Source organism: Letharia lupina (assembly GCF_014066315.1).
Source record: "Letharia lupina isolate WasteWater1 chromosome Unknown contig_21, whole genome shotgun sequence".
NCBI classification, from domain to species: domain Eukaryota; kingdom Fungi; phylum Ascomycota; class Lecanoromycetes; order Lecanorales; family Parmeliaceae; genus Letharia; species Letharia lupina.
This window is the reverse complement of record NW_023502990.1, coordinates 1,390,551-1,406,179: the sequence shown is the minus strand read 5'-3', so window position 1 is coordinate 1,406,179 and position 15,629 is coordinate 1,390,551. Positions and strand designations below refer to the sequence as shown.

The 15,629-nt window shown below is 49.9% G+C and overlaps 6 protein-coding genes across 6 annotated transcripts; 3 read left to right on the top strand and 3 right to left on the bottom strand.

The window, feature by feature from the left end:
* Positions 1-250: 250 nt before the first annotated feature.
* Positions 251-2,092, top strand: HO133_005620 (uncharacterized protein; the record flags this gene model as incomplete). The annotated part of the gene is made up of 1 exon (XM_037296529.1): positions 251-2,092. One exon carries the CDS (start codon positions 251-253, stop codon positions 2,090-2,092), a length of 1,842 nt encoding a protein of 613 aa, XP_037148511.1.
* Positions 2,093-2,940: 848 nt separating this feature from the next.
* On the top strand, positions 2,941-3,432 carry HO133_005619 (uncharacterized protein; the record flags this gene model as incomplete). The annotated part of the gene is made up of 1 exon (XM_037296528.1): positions 2,941-3,432. One exon carries the CDS (start codon positions 2,941-2,943, stop codon positions 3,430-3,432), a length of 492 nt encoding a protein of 163 aa, XP_037148510.1.
* A 335-nt stretch (positions 3,433-3,767) lies between these two features.
* Positions 3,768-4,182, bottom strand: HO133_005618 (uncharacterized protein; the record flags this gene model as incomplete). Its single annotated transcript, XM_037296527.1, has 2 exons — positions 3,768-4,018; positions 4,170-4,182. The coding sequence occupies 2 exons, from the start codon at positions 4,180-4,182 to the stop codon at positions 3,768-3,770; spliced, it is 264 nt and encodes an 87-aa protein (XP_037148509.1).
* Positions 4,183-5,468: 1,286 nt separating this feature from the next.
* HO133_005617 (uncharacterized protein) lies at positions 5,469-6,613 on the top strand (the record flags this gene model as incomplete). The annotated part of the gene is made up of 3 exons (XM_037296526.1): positions 5,469-5,610; positions 5,713-6,320; positions 6,482-6,613. The coding sequence occupies 3 exons, from the start codon at positions 5,469-5,471 to the stop codon at positions 6,611-6,613; spliced, it is 882 nt and encodes a 293-aa protein (XP_037148508.1).
* Positions 6,614-8,287: 1,674 nt separating this feature from the next.
* HO133_005616 (uncharacterized protein) lies at positions 8,288-11,155 on the bottom strand (the record flags this gene model as incomplete). Its single annotated transcript, XM_037296525.1, has 5 exons — positions 8,288-9,157; positions 9,197-9,268; positions 9,308-9,649; positions 9,905-10,653; positions 11,086-11,155. The coding sequence occupies 5 exons, from the start codon at positions 11,153-11,155 to the stop codon at positions 8,288-8,290; spliced, it is 2,103 nt and encodes a 700-aa protein (XP_037148507.1).
* A 1,540-nt stretch (positions 11,156-12,695) lies between these two features.
* HO133_005615 (uncharacterized protein) lies at positions 12,696-14,641 on the bottom strand (the record flags this gene model as incomplete). Its single annotated transcript, XM_037296524.1, has 2 exons — positions 12,696-13,992; positions 14,142-14,641. The coding sequence occupies 2 exons, from the start codon at positions 14,639-14,641 to the stop codon at positions 12,696-12,698; spliced, it is 1,797 nt and encodes a 598-aa protein (XP_037148506.1).
* Between the last annotated feature and the right edge of the window lie 988 nt (positions 14,642-15,629).

Sequence of the window (15,629 nt, the reverse complement as noted above, 5' to 3'; positions counted from 1 at the left end):
ATGCCGGTCAGCGACATTCGCAGTTAGCTCGCCAATCTTCATTTCTACTGCTCAAGGTAAATGCTTGGTGGGTGGCACAATACTATGAGCCCCATCGTTTACCCCATTGTTAACCCTCTTTGTCTCATGTTACGCATCCCTATTTTTTTTAAACGCAGTTCACTAGGCAGCGATCTACATTGCGCCTAGGGAGCCTAGCAAAAGGTTTTCAGCTTCCTGATTCGTCTTCAAAGTTAAAAAATCCCCAAAAATGGACGAAGAGGTCGATGTCCTCATCTGCGGCGGCGGTCCTGTCGGTCTCTTAATCGCCTACTGCCTTGCTCGCTATGGTGGCGTATCCACATACGTTGTGGAACAACATGAACGTACCAAACAGACAACCTATGGCCGCGCGGCCATGATAGCACCACGTACGCTAGAGATGCTTGATCAGCTGGATCTGGCGGATGCTCTAGGGCAGGTGGGATTCGTAGTGCGGGGACAGGTATCTTACAAAGATGGAGAGCGGGTTGAGAGTCTTACTGCGGCGTCTTCGAACATCAGCGATACCTTTTTCGATTACCTGCTTCTTTGTCGCCAACGGTTTACTGAAGACGTGATTCGTGATGGGTATAGCAGATACAATAAGAGGGGTGTTCATCACGGAGCTAAATTAGCTGACTTTGCAGTTGGGCACAAAGATGAAGAATATGCAGTCCGGTCGGTTGTGGAGACTAAAGATAAGGGTACAATCTCAATACGAAGCAAGTATTTAATTGGCGCCGACGGTGGACGCTCAAGAGTACGAGAGCTCGCCGGCATCCAATTTGAAGGTGAGAGAAGCAATCGCCACTGGATCCGTATCGATGGCATTGTCGAGACAAACATGCCTGAGGCCCGGAGAGGTATATGTGGGATCGAATCCCGAAGTCATGGATCCATTCTCTGGGCTTGTCTTGATCATGGAGTAACACGCGTGGGTTTTGCCCTACCAGAAAAGCTTTGGGAAGAAATTGGTGCAGAAATATCCCGGGAAGATGTGATTCGAGAAGCTCAGAAAGCGTTGCAGCCTTTCACGCTCGATTTCAAGACCGTGGACTGGTGGACTGTGTATTCCGTTGGCCAACGCCTGGCAGCCGAGTATAGAAAGAATGAGCGAGTTTTCCTTGCCGGAGATGCTGCGCACACGCACTCATCCGGTGCAGCGCAGGGTATGAATACTGGTTTGCACGATGCTGTCAACCTTGCTTGGAAGCTAGCTGGCCGTATCAACGGCTGGCTTTCAGAGGAGGCTCTTGATACCTACGCAGCTGAACGCAGGCCTATCGCAGAGCTGATCATTGAGCAAGACAAGATTATATCAGTACTAACAGGAGGAGATATTCCAGAACTGTTCAAAGGCGCTCCTGACATGGGCGCTCATAAGCTCCTTACGGAAATATACAAGAAGAACGCCTCCTTGAACACTGGACTTGGCATCACATACGCTCCAGACGACCTCACCATCGTCGCCCCAACTACAACAGTATCTCGGAAGGTCCAACCCGGAGAGCGCACTCCTGATGTACTTGTCCAACGACCAGGACTCCGCGTTTCTCTGCGTCTTCATTCAGTTACAAAGAACTGTGGCAAGTTCATCATCATGCTTTTCTGTGGGGACCCAAGCCACACCCAAGCCTCATGGAAGACCTTCCGAGAGTACCTAGACGATTCAACAAGCTTCTTACGCTACCCGGTGGGTATCTTCCAAGGCGTTACCATTATTGCTGGCAGTAATGAAGCTGGCTCACCAGACGAGCGCCTGGGTACTCCATGCTTTGGGAACGCGTTCTATGACGTCGATGGTCTCGCGCATGAAAGATATGGCATCCCAATATCCAAGGGCGCAGTGGTTGTAGCAAGGCCTGATGGAACGATCGGGACTGTCTGTGCTTTTGGCGATGGGGCAAGTCTGTCGAGATACTTTGAAAGGTTCGTGGCTGTTGAGAAGAGAGTTGGTCTCCACAGTCAGCAAAAGAGCGACTGTGAGCCAAAATCTAAAACGGGCGAAATAGATCTGGAAAGAGAGGAGGGGTCTCAAAAGGACAAGAGAGTGGTCTATGAGACGGCATGAAATTTTCCTTTACAATATCATACAACGTTGGTCCTCTTCGCGGTCGTGTGATCGAATTGCCCGGAGAAGGGCTGGATCGAGTCATTGGACGCTGAAAAGAGTATTCCGGGGATGAGGGACCATGGAAGAGCTAGTAAAGATGTCAAAAGTATGTTCAAATCTGAATATACTATTTTCCCAGTGTACTGAGCTCGTTTTCATCTCGTTTTGTCTTGTGATACTGTGAAAATACCTTTTTTCGTGGGATTGATGAGTGCTGTTTCTGGCTACATGTACTGCGGCCTAATCTTATCCAGGATATCCTGTGACGCTCGATACTGTTGGAATATATGAAGAATTGATTGATTAGTAGCTATGAGGGTGCTGAGAGAAGGCTACTTATACCCCTATTTGCCACCTGATTGCTACCATAAAGGGTAGCTACAACACAGGTCCTGCAGCAAATCTCAACAGATACAGTCCCAATGTCTTTCTCACTGTTCTTTGAACTTTGAAGGCCAACTGCGGAGAACTTCAACTGAAAATAGTGTCGATTGTAGGTCTGCCACAGTCGTTATGTCGAATCATAAAGTATCAATGAATTGCGAGCATTCAAGAAGACGTAACTAATTATCGAAAGGGAGGCTCTGTGTTGAGCACGTGCCCTAAAAATGCACCAACATACATATGACGCGCTGACTTGCGACATGCGAACCCATTCCAGAGGTTTCGCTTGCGCGACAACGGCAATCAAGACGCGGTCAAGCGCACAACAGTGCACTATGAGGCTTGAAGAGCCTTTAACACCCTTTGCGTCACTCTTCGTTTCGAGTGCTTTCACCTGCGCTTTAAGGTCGAGATCATAAGTCATGGTCAATCCTCTCCTCATCCTCCCGTTACTAAACGCATCAACCTTGACGAACAACATCGACGGATGCTACGAACAAAAGCCTCCCGGACAAACTCAGCTCGTGTCCACTACATTCACCGTCTGCTCTCAAGCAATCAACCGCATCACTGCCGGTCGTACTCTCGACACGCCTCTTGCTTTTGGTCGCACGGTCAAGGTTGGGCACAAAGTACCAGATTGGTTCGTTCAGAAAGGGTTCTATGGCACTTGCGTCATCAAGATCGACACGCAAGACAACGAGCAGGACACGTTGACTTGGAGAGACATCGTCGTTAGCGCAAGCAATCTGAGAGACCTGTGTGTTGCAGCGCCGCCACATCTGGGTGGGGAGGGGAAGGCAGGTCCTAAGCAGCTGCTGGGTGTAATGATCTACGGTCTCAGCAAGGATGTCGACTTGGCTTTACCAATGGGCTCGAGCGGGCTAGTTCAGGGTCGGATGTTTGATGCGTGAGGCATCGTTTGGACCTCTTCAAATGTCAGACTAGAAAATGACCATTTTTTTACTGTGGAAATGGCTGCTGTATGAACGCTGAGGGGATCGGAGAAGGCCGTGATGAGACTGCGGATTTCTGTACCTAGAAACCACTTGACCGTGTGACAGTGGTATCATCTAACGAAATTCTTCTCAGTATATTTGGCAGTAGTACGAGTGCCGCGACATTGCAAATCGTTACTTGGCAGAATCTTCAGTCCACCCAGTTTCATAGCCAGTGCTTCGGTAGCAATGCTATCCCTCAAAGGACAGTATGCTATGGAACGCTGGTGTTGATTCACTCAACTCGGCGTCTAATTCCTACTGACGGAATTCAGGCGGTATGTTTGGTTGAGATGGCCAGTAGCATTCGTAGAGATCTCGCTCAACTCTCTTCGCAGTTGACCTGCATTTGTGGGAGAGTGATCCATATCAGTAAGATAGGCTGGGTCCATCGGACCTTCTCTTGCTACAATTATCTCTCCTGCGGCTTGATCTCCCTTGATTTGTTTATCGTAGGCGGATTCAGGCTGAAATAAGATCATTACCAGGTGATCGTTGTCACCTAATGTCGGACAACTAGAATTTCAGAATCTATCATGACAGCTTTATTCGGTACCACTTGCCTGTCAGTGTCGAGCCTCCTTGCGAAAAACTAGGGACGCCACTATGGCTAGCATCTGGAGGAAATACGAATTCAAGTATGATATGTGTACCACTGCCCGCCATGTCGCTGTAGAATACCGTATCGTAAGATATACTTCCATTGAAGTACCGGATCGACAACAAAAGCCATCTTGCAAGCGGCTGCAGGTTGGAATTCAGCCACTAAATTGGGACATGATGATGCCAACTAGTCGCTTACCGTTTGCACGCGATATAGGAAGGGTGTGCCTCGATGTCCATTGGTAGGGTCGAAGTCCTGGTGGACTTTGTAGGTGAGTAAGAGGCAGCGAGGAAAGGTGGCTCCGTCAATCGATGAGGGCAAATCCCCCAGGGTAACCGGGTGAGGGTCGATCCGTTAAGAGGTGCTGGCAGGCTCGCGCTTGTGGTTGGCCGTAGAAAAGGGTACACTCAGGCCTGGTCGAAGCTCGAGACAAGAGAAATAAGGATGGAGAAGATGTAGACCAGAATCTACGTTCTACTCAGCCATCCCATTTCTTGAGTCCCAATCATGGCATCTACGACCTCCAAATGAATATACTGACCTGCGCGCGTAGCTTGCTTTTGCCGATATTTGTACTCTGTAGCGATACGCGATTGCAGCTATTCCTCTCTGCAGGTTTTCAACGCCTGCCATTTTTCCTACAATATCGTTGACCACTGCTTAACATTCCAGAATCCTGCTAAGTCTGAGACCTCTCATCAGCATCTCCCTCTAACCCTCCTTGAAGTCGCGAAAGGCAGTGAGCAGAAAGAGATGAGTGGGATAGGGTTTGAAATTTGTCAGCAACATACTTGCCTTCTAGAGCTGGTGGAGGTTCTTGCCTCAGTCCTCAGACGTGCTAAGCCCGCTAAGCCCCTTCGGGTTAACCTCTTCTGCTTACTACGGAACCTCCAGCCCGAAGGCTGCGAGGTCAGTAAGTTAACCAAAAGGGGCTTAGCTGAATACCACTAACCTGAAATGGCTTAGCGATCTTGGCACGTTTGAGGGGAGTGAGGCAGTAGGGGTTCGCGAGGTTCCATCGATTTACAATGTGAGTCTAACCAGCTAAAGAATTGTGGAAAAAGGCGCTCAGAATGGCACAATGAGAAACACAGTGCCAGTATGGTGAAAGAGGAGTAACGTCGCGAACACTCATCCAAGTCATACCAGCCAACAAGCCTTTTCAAACTGTAACGCGTTTTCCGAATAACACGCCAACTCTATTGGACTTAGTGCCTATCTGCCTTGCAGTGCGGGGTCCCCAGCTTTTCCCACTCTAAGGTAGTTGACTATCCACAATACTACCTTCACGAGACCATCAAAGCTATCAAGCATCACATTCAAAATCCACATACATAAATTTAACAAGATGAGTGCAATCGCAGAGAGCTCGGACGGTCCTATTGAGGTGATCCAAGTTCTCATTGTCTTGCATCCTTCCTTTGGAGCTCAAGAGCTCTGCGGTCCTCTTGAGGTTCTTAGCAATGCCTACCACAAGCTCAACGACCCTGGTAAGTCGTCATGCGTATTTCTAGTGTCGCTCCAGCGTCTGAGTTGACTTTCGATCCTCGAGCTGAAGTCAACACTCTCTCATTGATACACCATACGCTTAGGATCCAAGGCTTTCGAATGCACCATTGCAGCCGCCTCTCCGGGGGTTACATCATCTTCAGGTCTTACCGTCAAAGCCGATATTAACTTCGAAGACGCTCACGAGGATCTGAAAGAATACGACGTCCTGATCGTTCCAGGCGGTGTAGGCGTAGATGACGTGCTCAAGAAAGAGGCTGAGCCGATCAAGCTCATCCAGGATTTCGCCAAGCTCCAACAGACCGACCCTAGCAAGGAGCGTACCCTTATGTCCATCGGTACTGGCTCTCTCATCCTCGCCCACGCAGGCCTCCTGCAAGGCCTCGCTGCCACCACTCACCCAGACTACTACACCAAGATGGAGATCATCTGCAAAGAAGCTGCCAGACGTGGAGATCTTGAGCAAACGGACGTCATGGAAGAGAACTACGTCGTTAATAATGCACGGTTTGATCTTGGCGAGAAGCTCGAGGAGAACCCGTTTGTGCTTAACAAGAGGCCTGACGGTAGGAGGAAATCAATTGCGCGCAAGGGTAGCAATGCTTGGAAGGAATCAGTCAAGCGTCGGGAATCCAATGCACGGAGGGCGTCGCTAAGGCTAGGGGGCCTGCGAGTTATCACGAGTGGGGGAGTAAGTGCACTTGTCCTGGCAATTCCTCCGTAATCGAACGCTTGGTCTTGATTCGCAAGATCTGTCTGGCGAGCAGGTGGCTTGCTTCAATCCTCGGGCGTGCTTTAAAAGTCAAATCCTTGCTTGTCTCAAGGGATCAATGCTGACTTGGAAATGTGCAGGTGACCAGTGGCTTGGATGCGAGCTTGTATCTTGTGGCGGCTATGGTTTCACACGAGTCGGCTCAAGAGGTGGCAAGGGTGTTACAGTATAGCTGGAACAAGGGTATCACCGTCGACGGTATCGACGTTTAGAGCCCCGTAGACGGGTTCTCGGGGATTGTCTTCTTCGAGGTGGAGAAAGCCCCTCTATCCTGGCTGAAGTTAGGCTGCTAGCGTGCACGTCAAAGTATTAGCGCCAAGGTTCACATATGTCAGAATCTGCTCACACCTTTTTAATTTGCTCGCCATCTTGCGCCTTCGCTAACCACAGAAGCCAAAGCTTCCGACGCACATAATTATCCATTGGCCCCCGTGCCAAAATTATCTTCAAGCCTTACCGCGCAGTTCCGAGCGCCTGCACCAGAATCCGTTCCGACTACTTAGACCTTTAATATTAACAATGTTGCCGAGGTATGTATGTGCTTCTAGTTGCTCTCCAGTACCTTTGACTTGGTCGCTGCTAGCTCTCAATTTTACCAAATGTTTAGGAGATTTCATAGTTTCCTCAGCTACTCACCATGGCTCATCGAAGCTACTGGTGTCCTCGGTCCAATGGTCATCTTCTTACTCGAAGCTCCTGTCTCACCGGCAGATGACCAGGTAACTCGATATTTTCACCAAGTAAATTCGAAGCATTGTCCATTCCTTAGACACTCTGTCTCACAAAGCCTTTGCAATTGGGAATCGTGTTACTGCAACTCGTTCTTTTTTTTCCGCCATTCGTACAAGCAAACTCGAGTAGAAACCTTGACAACCGTCAGCAAAAGTAAGCTTTCGTCACGAAAGCCATCAGAGAGACAAGCTTCCACGAGATCCTAAAGACGACAGCCGCACCGATGTTGCTCTTTATCATGAACTCTATGCGCAACTCGCCGTCTTGCATGTTAGTCACGTACGAGGCCTTATTTCTCATCTAGCGAGGTCTGATTCTAGAACTTACCAACCTGGGCTTCGCCTCCAAATAAGGAATCTCGCACCTCTGTACGACTGCCGAAAATCGGAATACGGCTATGCACTGGGCTTGATGGCTCTTTCCCATTCGCACTTATCTTTCGCTATGGCGTCCGGCACTCCCTGTCTTCTAGTGGAACGGCCGATTTCCATCTGGACTCTCCGGCTTCGATGGACCATGTCATAGGGTCGGACTCATAGTGGAAGGCTATATAGCTCTTCAACCCTTAACTTTTAGTCCTGTTTGATGGTGTCTCCGAATTCTCAAATTCGCTATACAGTCTCAGCATCTGAGCCTGCGCTGTCTTAGATCGCTCGTTACAAGATGAAGACTGCCTCCATCCTGCTTGCCTTGGCTGCCACTCTCGCTTCGGCACTCGCTCAATCCACAGGCTCATCTTCAACTAGCATTTCATCGACATCGACCAAAGCTAGCACTTCTGCTACGTCGGCTGCACCAATCACAGTGCAAACGGCCGGGTTGTTCACCTACATTGGTTGTTACAGCGACAGTACCAGTTCGAGGGGATTGTCCGGTCTCTATTACCCAGTCGGCGCAACTCAAACCGACGTGGAAACCTGTGCATCGGCCTGTTCCGCCTATGCATATTTCGGAGTCGAATATGCTTCGGTAGGTCCATTCACAGTCTATGCTTCCTCTTCCTGCCTCAACTTGAAGCCTTGAGACGCGACTCGGGATCTTTGCTCTAAAGACGCGCTAACCACGAAACATCAATAGGAATGTTACTGCGGGAATACCATCAATCCACCATCGGCACTCGTCGCTGGAAGTACTCCAGCCACCACGGGCTGCAACTACGTCTGTGAGGCGAATTCATCCGAGTACTGTGGTGGATCCAACCGACTTAACATGTATAACAACACAAACTTCGTATCCTCGAGCTCCAGCTCTAGTTCTTCGACGGCTTCAAGCAGCCGCTCAAGTTCTGCCGCATCGATCTCCGGCACAGCGCTCATAACTTCCTCATCGCCGTCTTCCAGCAGCACCCCGGGATCTTTCTCAAGCTCATTATCTTCTTCAAGCAGCAGTTCAACTTCCTCATCGCCGTCTTCCAGCAGCACCCCGGGATCTTTCTCAAGCTCATTGTCTTCTCCAAGCAGCAGCTCAACTTCCTCATCGCCGTCTTCCAGCAGCACCCCGGGATCTTTCTCAAGCTCATTGTCTTCTCCAAGCAGCAGCTCAACTTCCTCATCGCCGTCTTCCAGCAGCACCCCGGGATCTTTCTCAAGCTCATTATCTTCTCCAAGCAGCAGCTTAACTTCCTCATCGCCGTCTTCCAGTAGCACCCCGGGATCTTTCTCAAGCTTATTATCTTCTCCAAGTAGCAGCTTAACTTCTACCGCATCGATCTCTAGCACAGCGCTTATAACTTCCTTATCGCCGTCTTCCAGCAACACCCCGGGATCTTTCTCAAGCTCATTATCTTCTCCAAGCAGCAGCTCAAGTTCTACCGCGTCGATCTCCGGTACAGCGCTTATAACTTCCTCATCGCCGTCTTCCAGCAGTACCCCGGGATCTTTCTCAAGCTCATTATCTTCTCCAAGCAGTAGCTCGAGTCTTACCGCATCGATCTCTGGCACAGCGCTCATAACTTCCTCATCATCGCCGTCTTCCAGCAGCACCCCGGGATCTTTCTCAAGCTCATTATCTTCTCCAAGCAGTAGCTATAGTTCTGTCACATCAGTTCCTAGCACAGGGCTCACGAGTGCCTCGTCAGCGTCTTCTAGTAGCAACCCAGGATCTTCCTTAAGCTTATTATCTTCTCCAAGCAGTAGCTATAGTTCTACTACATCAATTTCTAGCACGGGGCTTACGACTTCCTTATCATCATTTTCCAGCAGCGTCCCAGGATCTTCCTCAAGCAGTAGCCTTTCTTCATCAATTTCGAGCACGGGGCTTACGACTTCCTTATCATCATTTTCCAGCAGCGTCCCAGGATCTTCCTCAAGCAGTAGCCTTTCTTCATCAATTTCTAGCACGGGGCTTACGACTTCCTTATCATCATTTTCCAGCAGCGTCCCAGGATCTTCCTCAAGCAGTAGCCTTTCTTCATCAATTTCGAGCACGGGGCTTACGACTTCCTTATCATCATTTTCCAGCAGCGTCCCAGGATCTTCCTCAAGCAGTAGCCTTTCTTCATCAATAACGTCTAGCACCTCGCCAAACACAATTTACTCATCCTCCTCTACATCTCAGGGTAGCGTTTCCGGCTCCTCGTCACCGAGTTCCAGCAGTGTCCCAGGATCTTCCTCAAGTAGCAGCCTTTCTTCATCAACAACGTCTAGCACCTCGCCAAACACAATTTACTTATCCTCCTCTACATCTCAGGGTAGCGTTTCCGGCTCCTCGCCACCGAGTTCCAGTGTGCTAGAAACTAGTTCGTCGTCCACTTCATCTAGCGGCGGCCTTACTTCTTCCCTACCAAGCTCCAGCGCGCCAGCAATCAGCTCCTCGTCTACTTCTAGCAGCGCGAGCGTTAATCCCCTACCAAGTTCCAGCGAGCCAGCAATCAGCTCCTCATCTACTTCTAACAGCATAAGCGTTAATTCCCTACCAAGTTCCAGCCCGTCAGCAATCAGCTCTTTGTCTACTTTCAGCAGCGCCAGCGTTAGTTCCTTATCACTAAGTTCCAGCGCGTCAACAATCAGCTCCTCGTCTACTTTCAGCAGCGCCAGCGTTAGTTCCTTATCACTAAGTTCCAGCGCGTCAACAATCAGCTCCTCTTCGTCTACTTCCAACAGCGCCAGCGATAATTCCTTATCACTAAGTTCCAGCGCGTCAGCAATTAGCTCCTCTTCGTCTACTTCCAGCAGCGCCCGCGTTAGTTCCTTACCACCAAGTTCCAGCAGTAGTGGATCGGCAACGTCCCCGTCAAGTTCTAGCACGTTTAAATCTTTCTCCTCCTCCTCCAGCTTTGCAGGAAATTCGAGTAACCCATCCTCTTCAATAACATCAGCTTCTAGTTCCAGCTCTGGCTCCGCTAAGCCGTCAAGTTCTATCTCCAGCTCCGGCTCCACCTCGAGTATACCTACCAGTTTTGCCGTCTCCTCGTCAAGTTCCAGTTCTACGGGGGTCCCTAGCTCCAGTACTACTGCGTCAAGTTCCAGCTCCAGCTCTAGTTCTTCAGCTCTTTCAGTCCAAGTGGACCAGAATTTCGTCACTCAATCCACCGCTCCATCATCAATCACTACCTCAAGAACGTTCGCCATAGAAGAATCAACGATCGAGTCGAGTACGACCGTGGCGCCCAAGCCGGTCGAAGTCAAAGTTCCCTCCAAAAACCCAATCACCACAACGACCACTCCCTCCTCAACAAAGGCCACTACCACAAGCACCAAGCCCAAAACAACATCGAAGCCCACCACCACGAGTGCCAAACCCACCACCACAAGCACCAAGCCCAAAACAACATCGAAGCCCACCACCACGAGTGCCAAACCCACCACCACAAGCACCAAGCCCAAAACAACATCGAAGCCCACCACCACGAGTGCTAAACCCACCACCACAAGCACCAAGCCCAAAACAACATCAAAGCCCACCACCACGAGTGCTAAACCCACCACCACAAGCACCAAACCAAAAACAACACCGAAGCCTACCACCGCGAGTGCCAAACCCAGCACCAAAACTAGCACATCCAAAACGGCCACGAGCTCCATAAGCGATGCCTGCGCTAAGCTCGCAGCCCAACGCGCATACTACACCGCCAAGATCGCACAGCTGACAGCGCAAAAGATCGAAATCCCGCCCTACCTAGCCGGATACGCTGCGGCGGCCTATGACGCCGAAGTAGCGATGGGATGCCTTGTTGCCGCCACGACGACAGCTACGACGAGCAAGAAAGCCACAACAAGCAAGAAAGCCACGACCACGTCCACAACGAGCAAGAATACCAATGCCAACGTCAAAGTCGCCTCCAAGAGGCCCAGCACAACCACCACCGCGCACACATCGACCAAGAAAACTTCTTCCACGACCAAAGCAAAGACTACAAGTACCAAGAAGACATCGACCACGCACACCACTACGGAGGAAGTATATGCAAACTTCAATCCAGGCTACGCGGAGATCACTGGGTAGATGATTAGTCTGGACGGCGAGAGTAGTGTTCTTTATTCCTTGCAGCTTGGAATCATGTGTAATGGCAACAAGGGGTTACTATAGCCATCCATAATCTCTAATACAAGTTATCAAATTACCTCCACCATGCTACATAAACCCTAGACTTCGAATACCCCAAGCGTGGGAATGGTAACAGTGCCGGTACATGCTTCCTATCAAGCCTTGAACCCGCGCGCCACTCTTCATATCTCACAGGGCGTTGAGCTTTCGGTAGACTTACGCAAAAGCACGATTGTTTGCAAAAGACCACCCCTAGGTGTGGCTCCGAAAAGCATGCAGGAACGAAGACCTAACTCTAAAATGATACAAGTCAGTCCCGACCAATCAGTACCACCATCGAGTTTATTCCGCCAACGGGTGATCAACTGACTTGCATCGTCTACGACACGGGCAAGTCGGATCTTCGGTCGTCAGAGCCGGCATCGTACAGACCTTGTCATCAGGTCCGGAGAGCGGACTACGGCCCTTCTGTCCAAGGAGCTTTGGGACAGAAAAGGTTCCCAATGCGAGGGACGCGTCTGGTCTTTGCTCTTGAAGCCTTCGGGGAGGGAGACGTCGGCGCAGCCGTGCCGTTATAGCGTCGATGCGGGCGATGAGGACGGTGTCGGAGTGGGCTGCGTCTTTTGGCGGGCGCGGGCGCGGACGCGGGAGAGGGAGCCGTCTTGCGAGACGACTTCCTTGCCTGAAGGGTGGGCGCGGCGTTTGTTAGGACAGTCTGAGGAGGGAAACATTCAGCGTTGATGTGAGGGTGGGGGGGGGAGAAGTGGCATGGTTTCGTGCTTGGTCTTGTTTTTGGAAGCCTGCGAGGTGGGCGAATGCATTGGTCGACGGCTGAAGCGATGGCGACAAGCTCTATGATTGCCAGAATATGTCAATACTGGAGTACGGGTGCGTGAGGTATTCGGTGGCGCAAGCGAAGTTGGGGTTTCAGTGAGCATGGTGCACGGAGGAACGCTACACGGTTCAAGGTTTCTTTCTGATTTTCTGTATGTACATGTGTCTCCGAATTGGACCTCCCAACGGCGCCTTGCAAAACGGCAACAACGCCTCTGGTAAACACTACCAACCATCTTCCTTTCAAAGACTACTGCCCTCCAAATCCTCTTTCCCCAAATTAGCGTCCGTCGTCCGCCCGCCCAACCGCTCCTTCTCCAGCGTAACCGAAGTATGCTTTGTGAAGTATGGCGAGGGGTCTCGCACGAAGATAGCTAGTATGCAAGCAATGACACCGAACGGTATGGAAACAAGCCATGTGATTCTGAAAGCGTCGCTGTAACCCCATTGGATGGCACGCGAAGCTGCCGCGATGACATTTACGGGCGTATTGGTTAGGGTATCTGTGGTACCGGCTCCGATTGCGGTAACGAGAGCCTCGTATTTAGAAGCCGGGTAGTTGAGGGGTGCCAGCGCTGCGCCGACGCGTTGTGGGATGGAGACGGCGGACTTATTGTTCAGGATCGTAGTGAAGATAGTCGTTCCAATAGCTCCACCCAGAAATCGAAATGTCCCAATGAGACCGAGAGCAAGTCCGAGGTCTCTTTGTGGTACGTGCAGACTCGCAGTCACGTAGCAAGCGAGGGTGATCCATGCGAAAGGTAGATTGGCCAAGCATTGGAATACGAGAGCCATAGGAACCGTATCCGGCGTAATGAGAGCGAAGAGGGCTGTAAAAAGCGTCTGGCACGCAATTCCAATGAAGAGTTGCCATTGCACATGTTTTAGCCGAGCGATCAAGGCACCAAGGATCACACCACCCCCAGCGCCACCAAAGCCTCCGGGGATGTTGTAGAGTCCTGCAGTCAAGGACTTGCTGGTAAACATATAGCCGATCTGCTCAGGGATCAAGTCTGTCAAGGAGAAATAGACGAAGCCAGTCACAAAGATTAGGACTAGCAGAATAGTGTATTCGCGTACATTTCCGAGAAGCCGCTTAGGGAACAGGGGCCGTTTTGCGTGACCGCTGAAGTCGTATACGAAGGCGGAAATGAATAACAAGGCACCGAGGACCAAAGGTACTAAGACTGCAGCGGATCTCCAGGGATAGCTGACTCCACCCCAACCAAGGCCGAGCAGAAACAGCGTCAGGCCTGCGGTATATAGAAATATGCCGATGTAATCAAGTTCTCTCAAGACCTCCATTCTCGTTCTGTCTGCAAGTGGCTTTGCTGGCGGGTTATAGAACACTGCTGTTCCAACGAAGGAGATGACTCCCGAGATGATTCCTAAGTAGAAGACCCATCGCCAGGTGACATTAGTCAAGAGCAACCTGGCGAAAAGCGGACCAAAAGTGCTGAATGGTAGGAGGTTAAGCTCAGTCCATGCAAGACCAATTGATCGATACTTGTTAGGCAGTAGCTCGGAGATGCCGGGGTACCTGTGGAGTTTGACGAGTCAGCACTTCTTTCATTCATGAGCAGCCCACCACCAGCGCAAAATCAATGGGAGCTCCTTTTCCCAAGTTTATTTTGCAGCTTCGTGTGCAGTAGCCGTATGCAGTTGTCAAGAGGATAAGACCGTGCTTACATCACGAAAGTGGTTCCAGTCCCGAATCCTAGGATTACCATTGCCGCGATACCCTGGTTGACGCTGTTCGCTGTGCATCCAATGATGTGACCCAGGACTAGAAGTGCTTGGCCAAACAACAAAATGTATCGGCGTCCGAAATAATCACTTGTTTGTCCCGCTATGGCAAAAGCGATACTTCCTGCGAGAGACCATCCCGAAGCCATCCAATTGACATTGTGGGTATTCCCCTGGAGTTCGATGGCAATAGGTACCAGGATCGGAAACACCATCAAAATCGTAAAAGAAAGTGATGGTTGAAAGGTGAATCCTAAAAAGAAGACGGCCGCCCACGTGGACTTGGTCACTTTTTGATCTGGGTCAATGTCCTCCAAAGCTGCTCGATGTGGGTCATTGTGGTCATCACGGATATGTGAGTCGAGTCTCTCTTCGCCAATATTGCCAGATTGTGAGAAGGCGATCTCATCATGCGTAACCTGCTCTGATTTCTCGCCAGCCATGGTTGGGCTGTTTGAAAAAGATTGAGAGTAAAGAGAAGGGTTTGATACAGTTTCTCGGAGGATAGATGGGGAAAGGGACAAATCAGCCACCAGGGATACAAGCGAAGGATGTCATGCAGCAGATTCTTGGCTTGATATAAACCCATCCTCGTCGCGCAGGAAAAGTAAAAGGCTAGACAAGCGTCTAAACTTTCTAAGACGAATTTTCCGGCAAACCATGTCCCAGCTCTCTGAGGTCTGGGAACGGGGCTTCGCCGCATAACGACCATACCATTCCTTGCACCAATACTGGCTGGTTTGATGGTGGAAGCTAGACGATCAGGACGCGTGATACTCCAGGCCTAGGACCTAACCTGAAAGTATGTGGTTCGCAAGAGAGACGAAAGACGTTCCGAGTGAAAGTAGAGCTTTGCGGCTTCGATAGTCTCCAGCTTACTCGTAGAAGCCATTGGTAGATTTGCGGGGTAGAAACATGGATGGAGCAAATTGAGCGGCATCTCGCCGATTGAGTGAGAGGCTCTACCCAGGTATCGAGCTATCTACTTTGGGAATAGCGCCGAACTTCCCCGCAATCGTAAATCGTCTGAACGCCAAATTGACCGACAACAACAACACTACTCTCAAACACGCTATCGGTATCAAGGAATGCCGCCCATTATTAACAAACGAGCCTGCAACCTAGTGCTGAGCCATTGCTAGTTTACGCTGGTCTGTTACGGTGTCCAGAATGCCGCCTCAAGATCAGGGGACTTATTCGATAACCGCCTAGACCGAGGTAATAAATTAGCGTGATTTTTCTCCGCGTTTTAACCACGCGACTTTTTTTATTCTTTATAATAACTCTATTATATTAAGTCTAATATAACTAAAATTATTATTTTATTTATTTTTAATAAAAAAAATTAGATTAAATTATAAAATATTAGAAAAAAAGATATTTAAATTAATGTAAGAAAGGAGAAATTTAAATAGTATAATATTCTTCTTT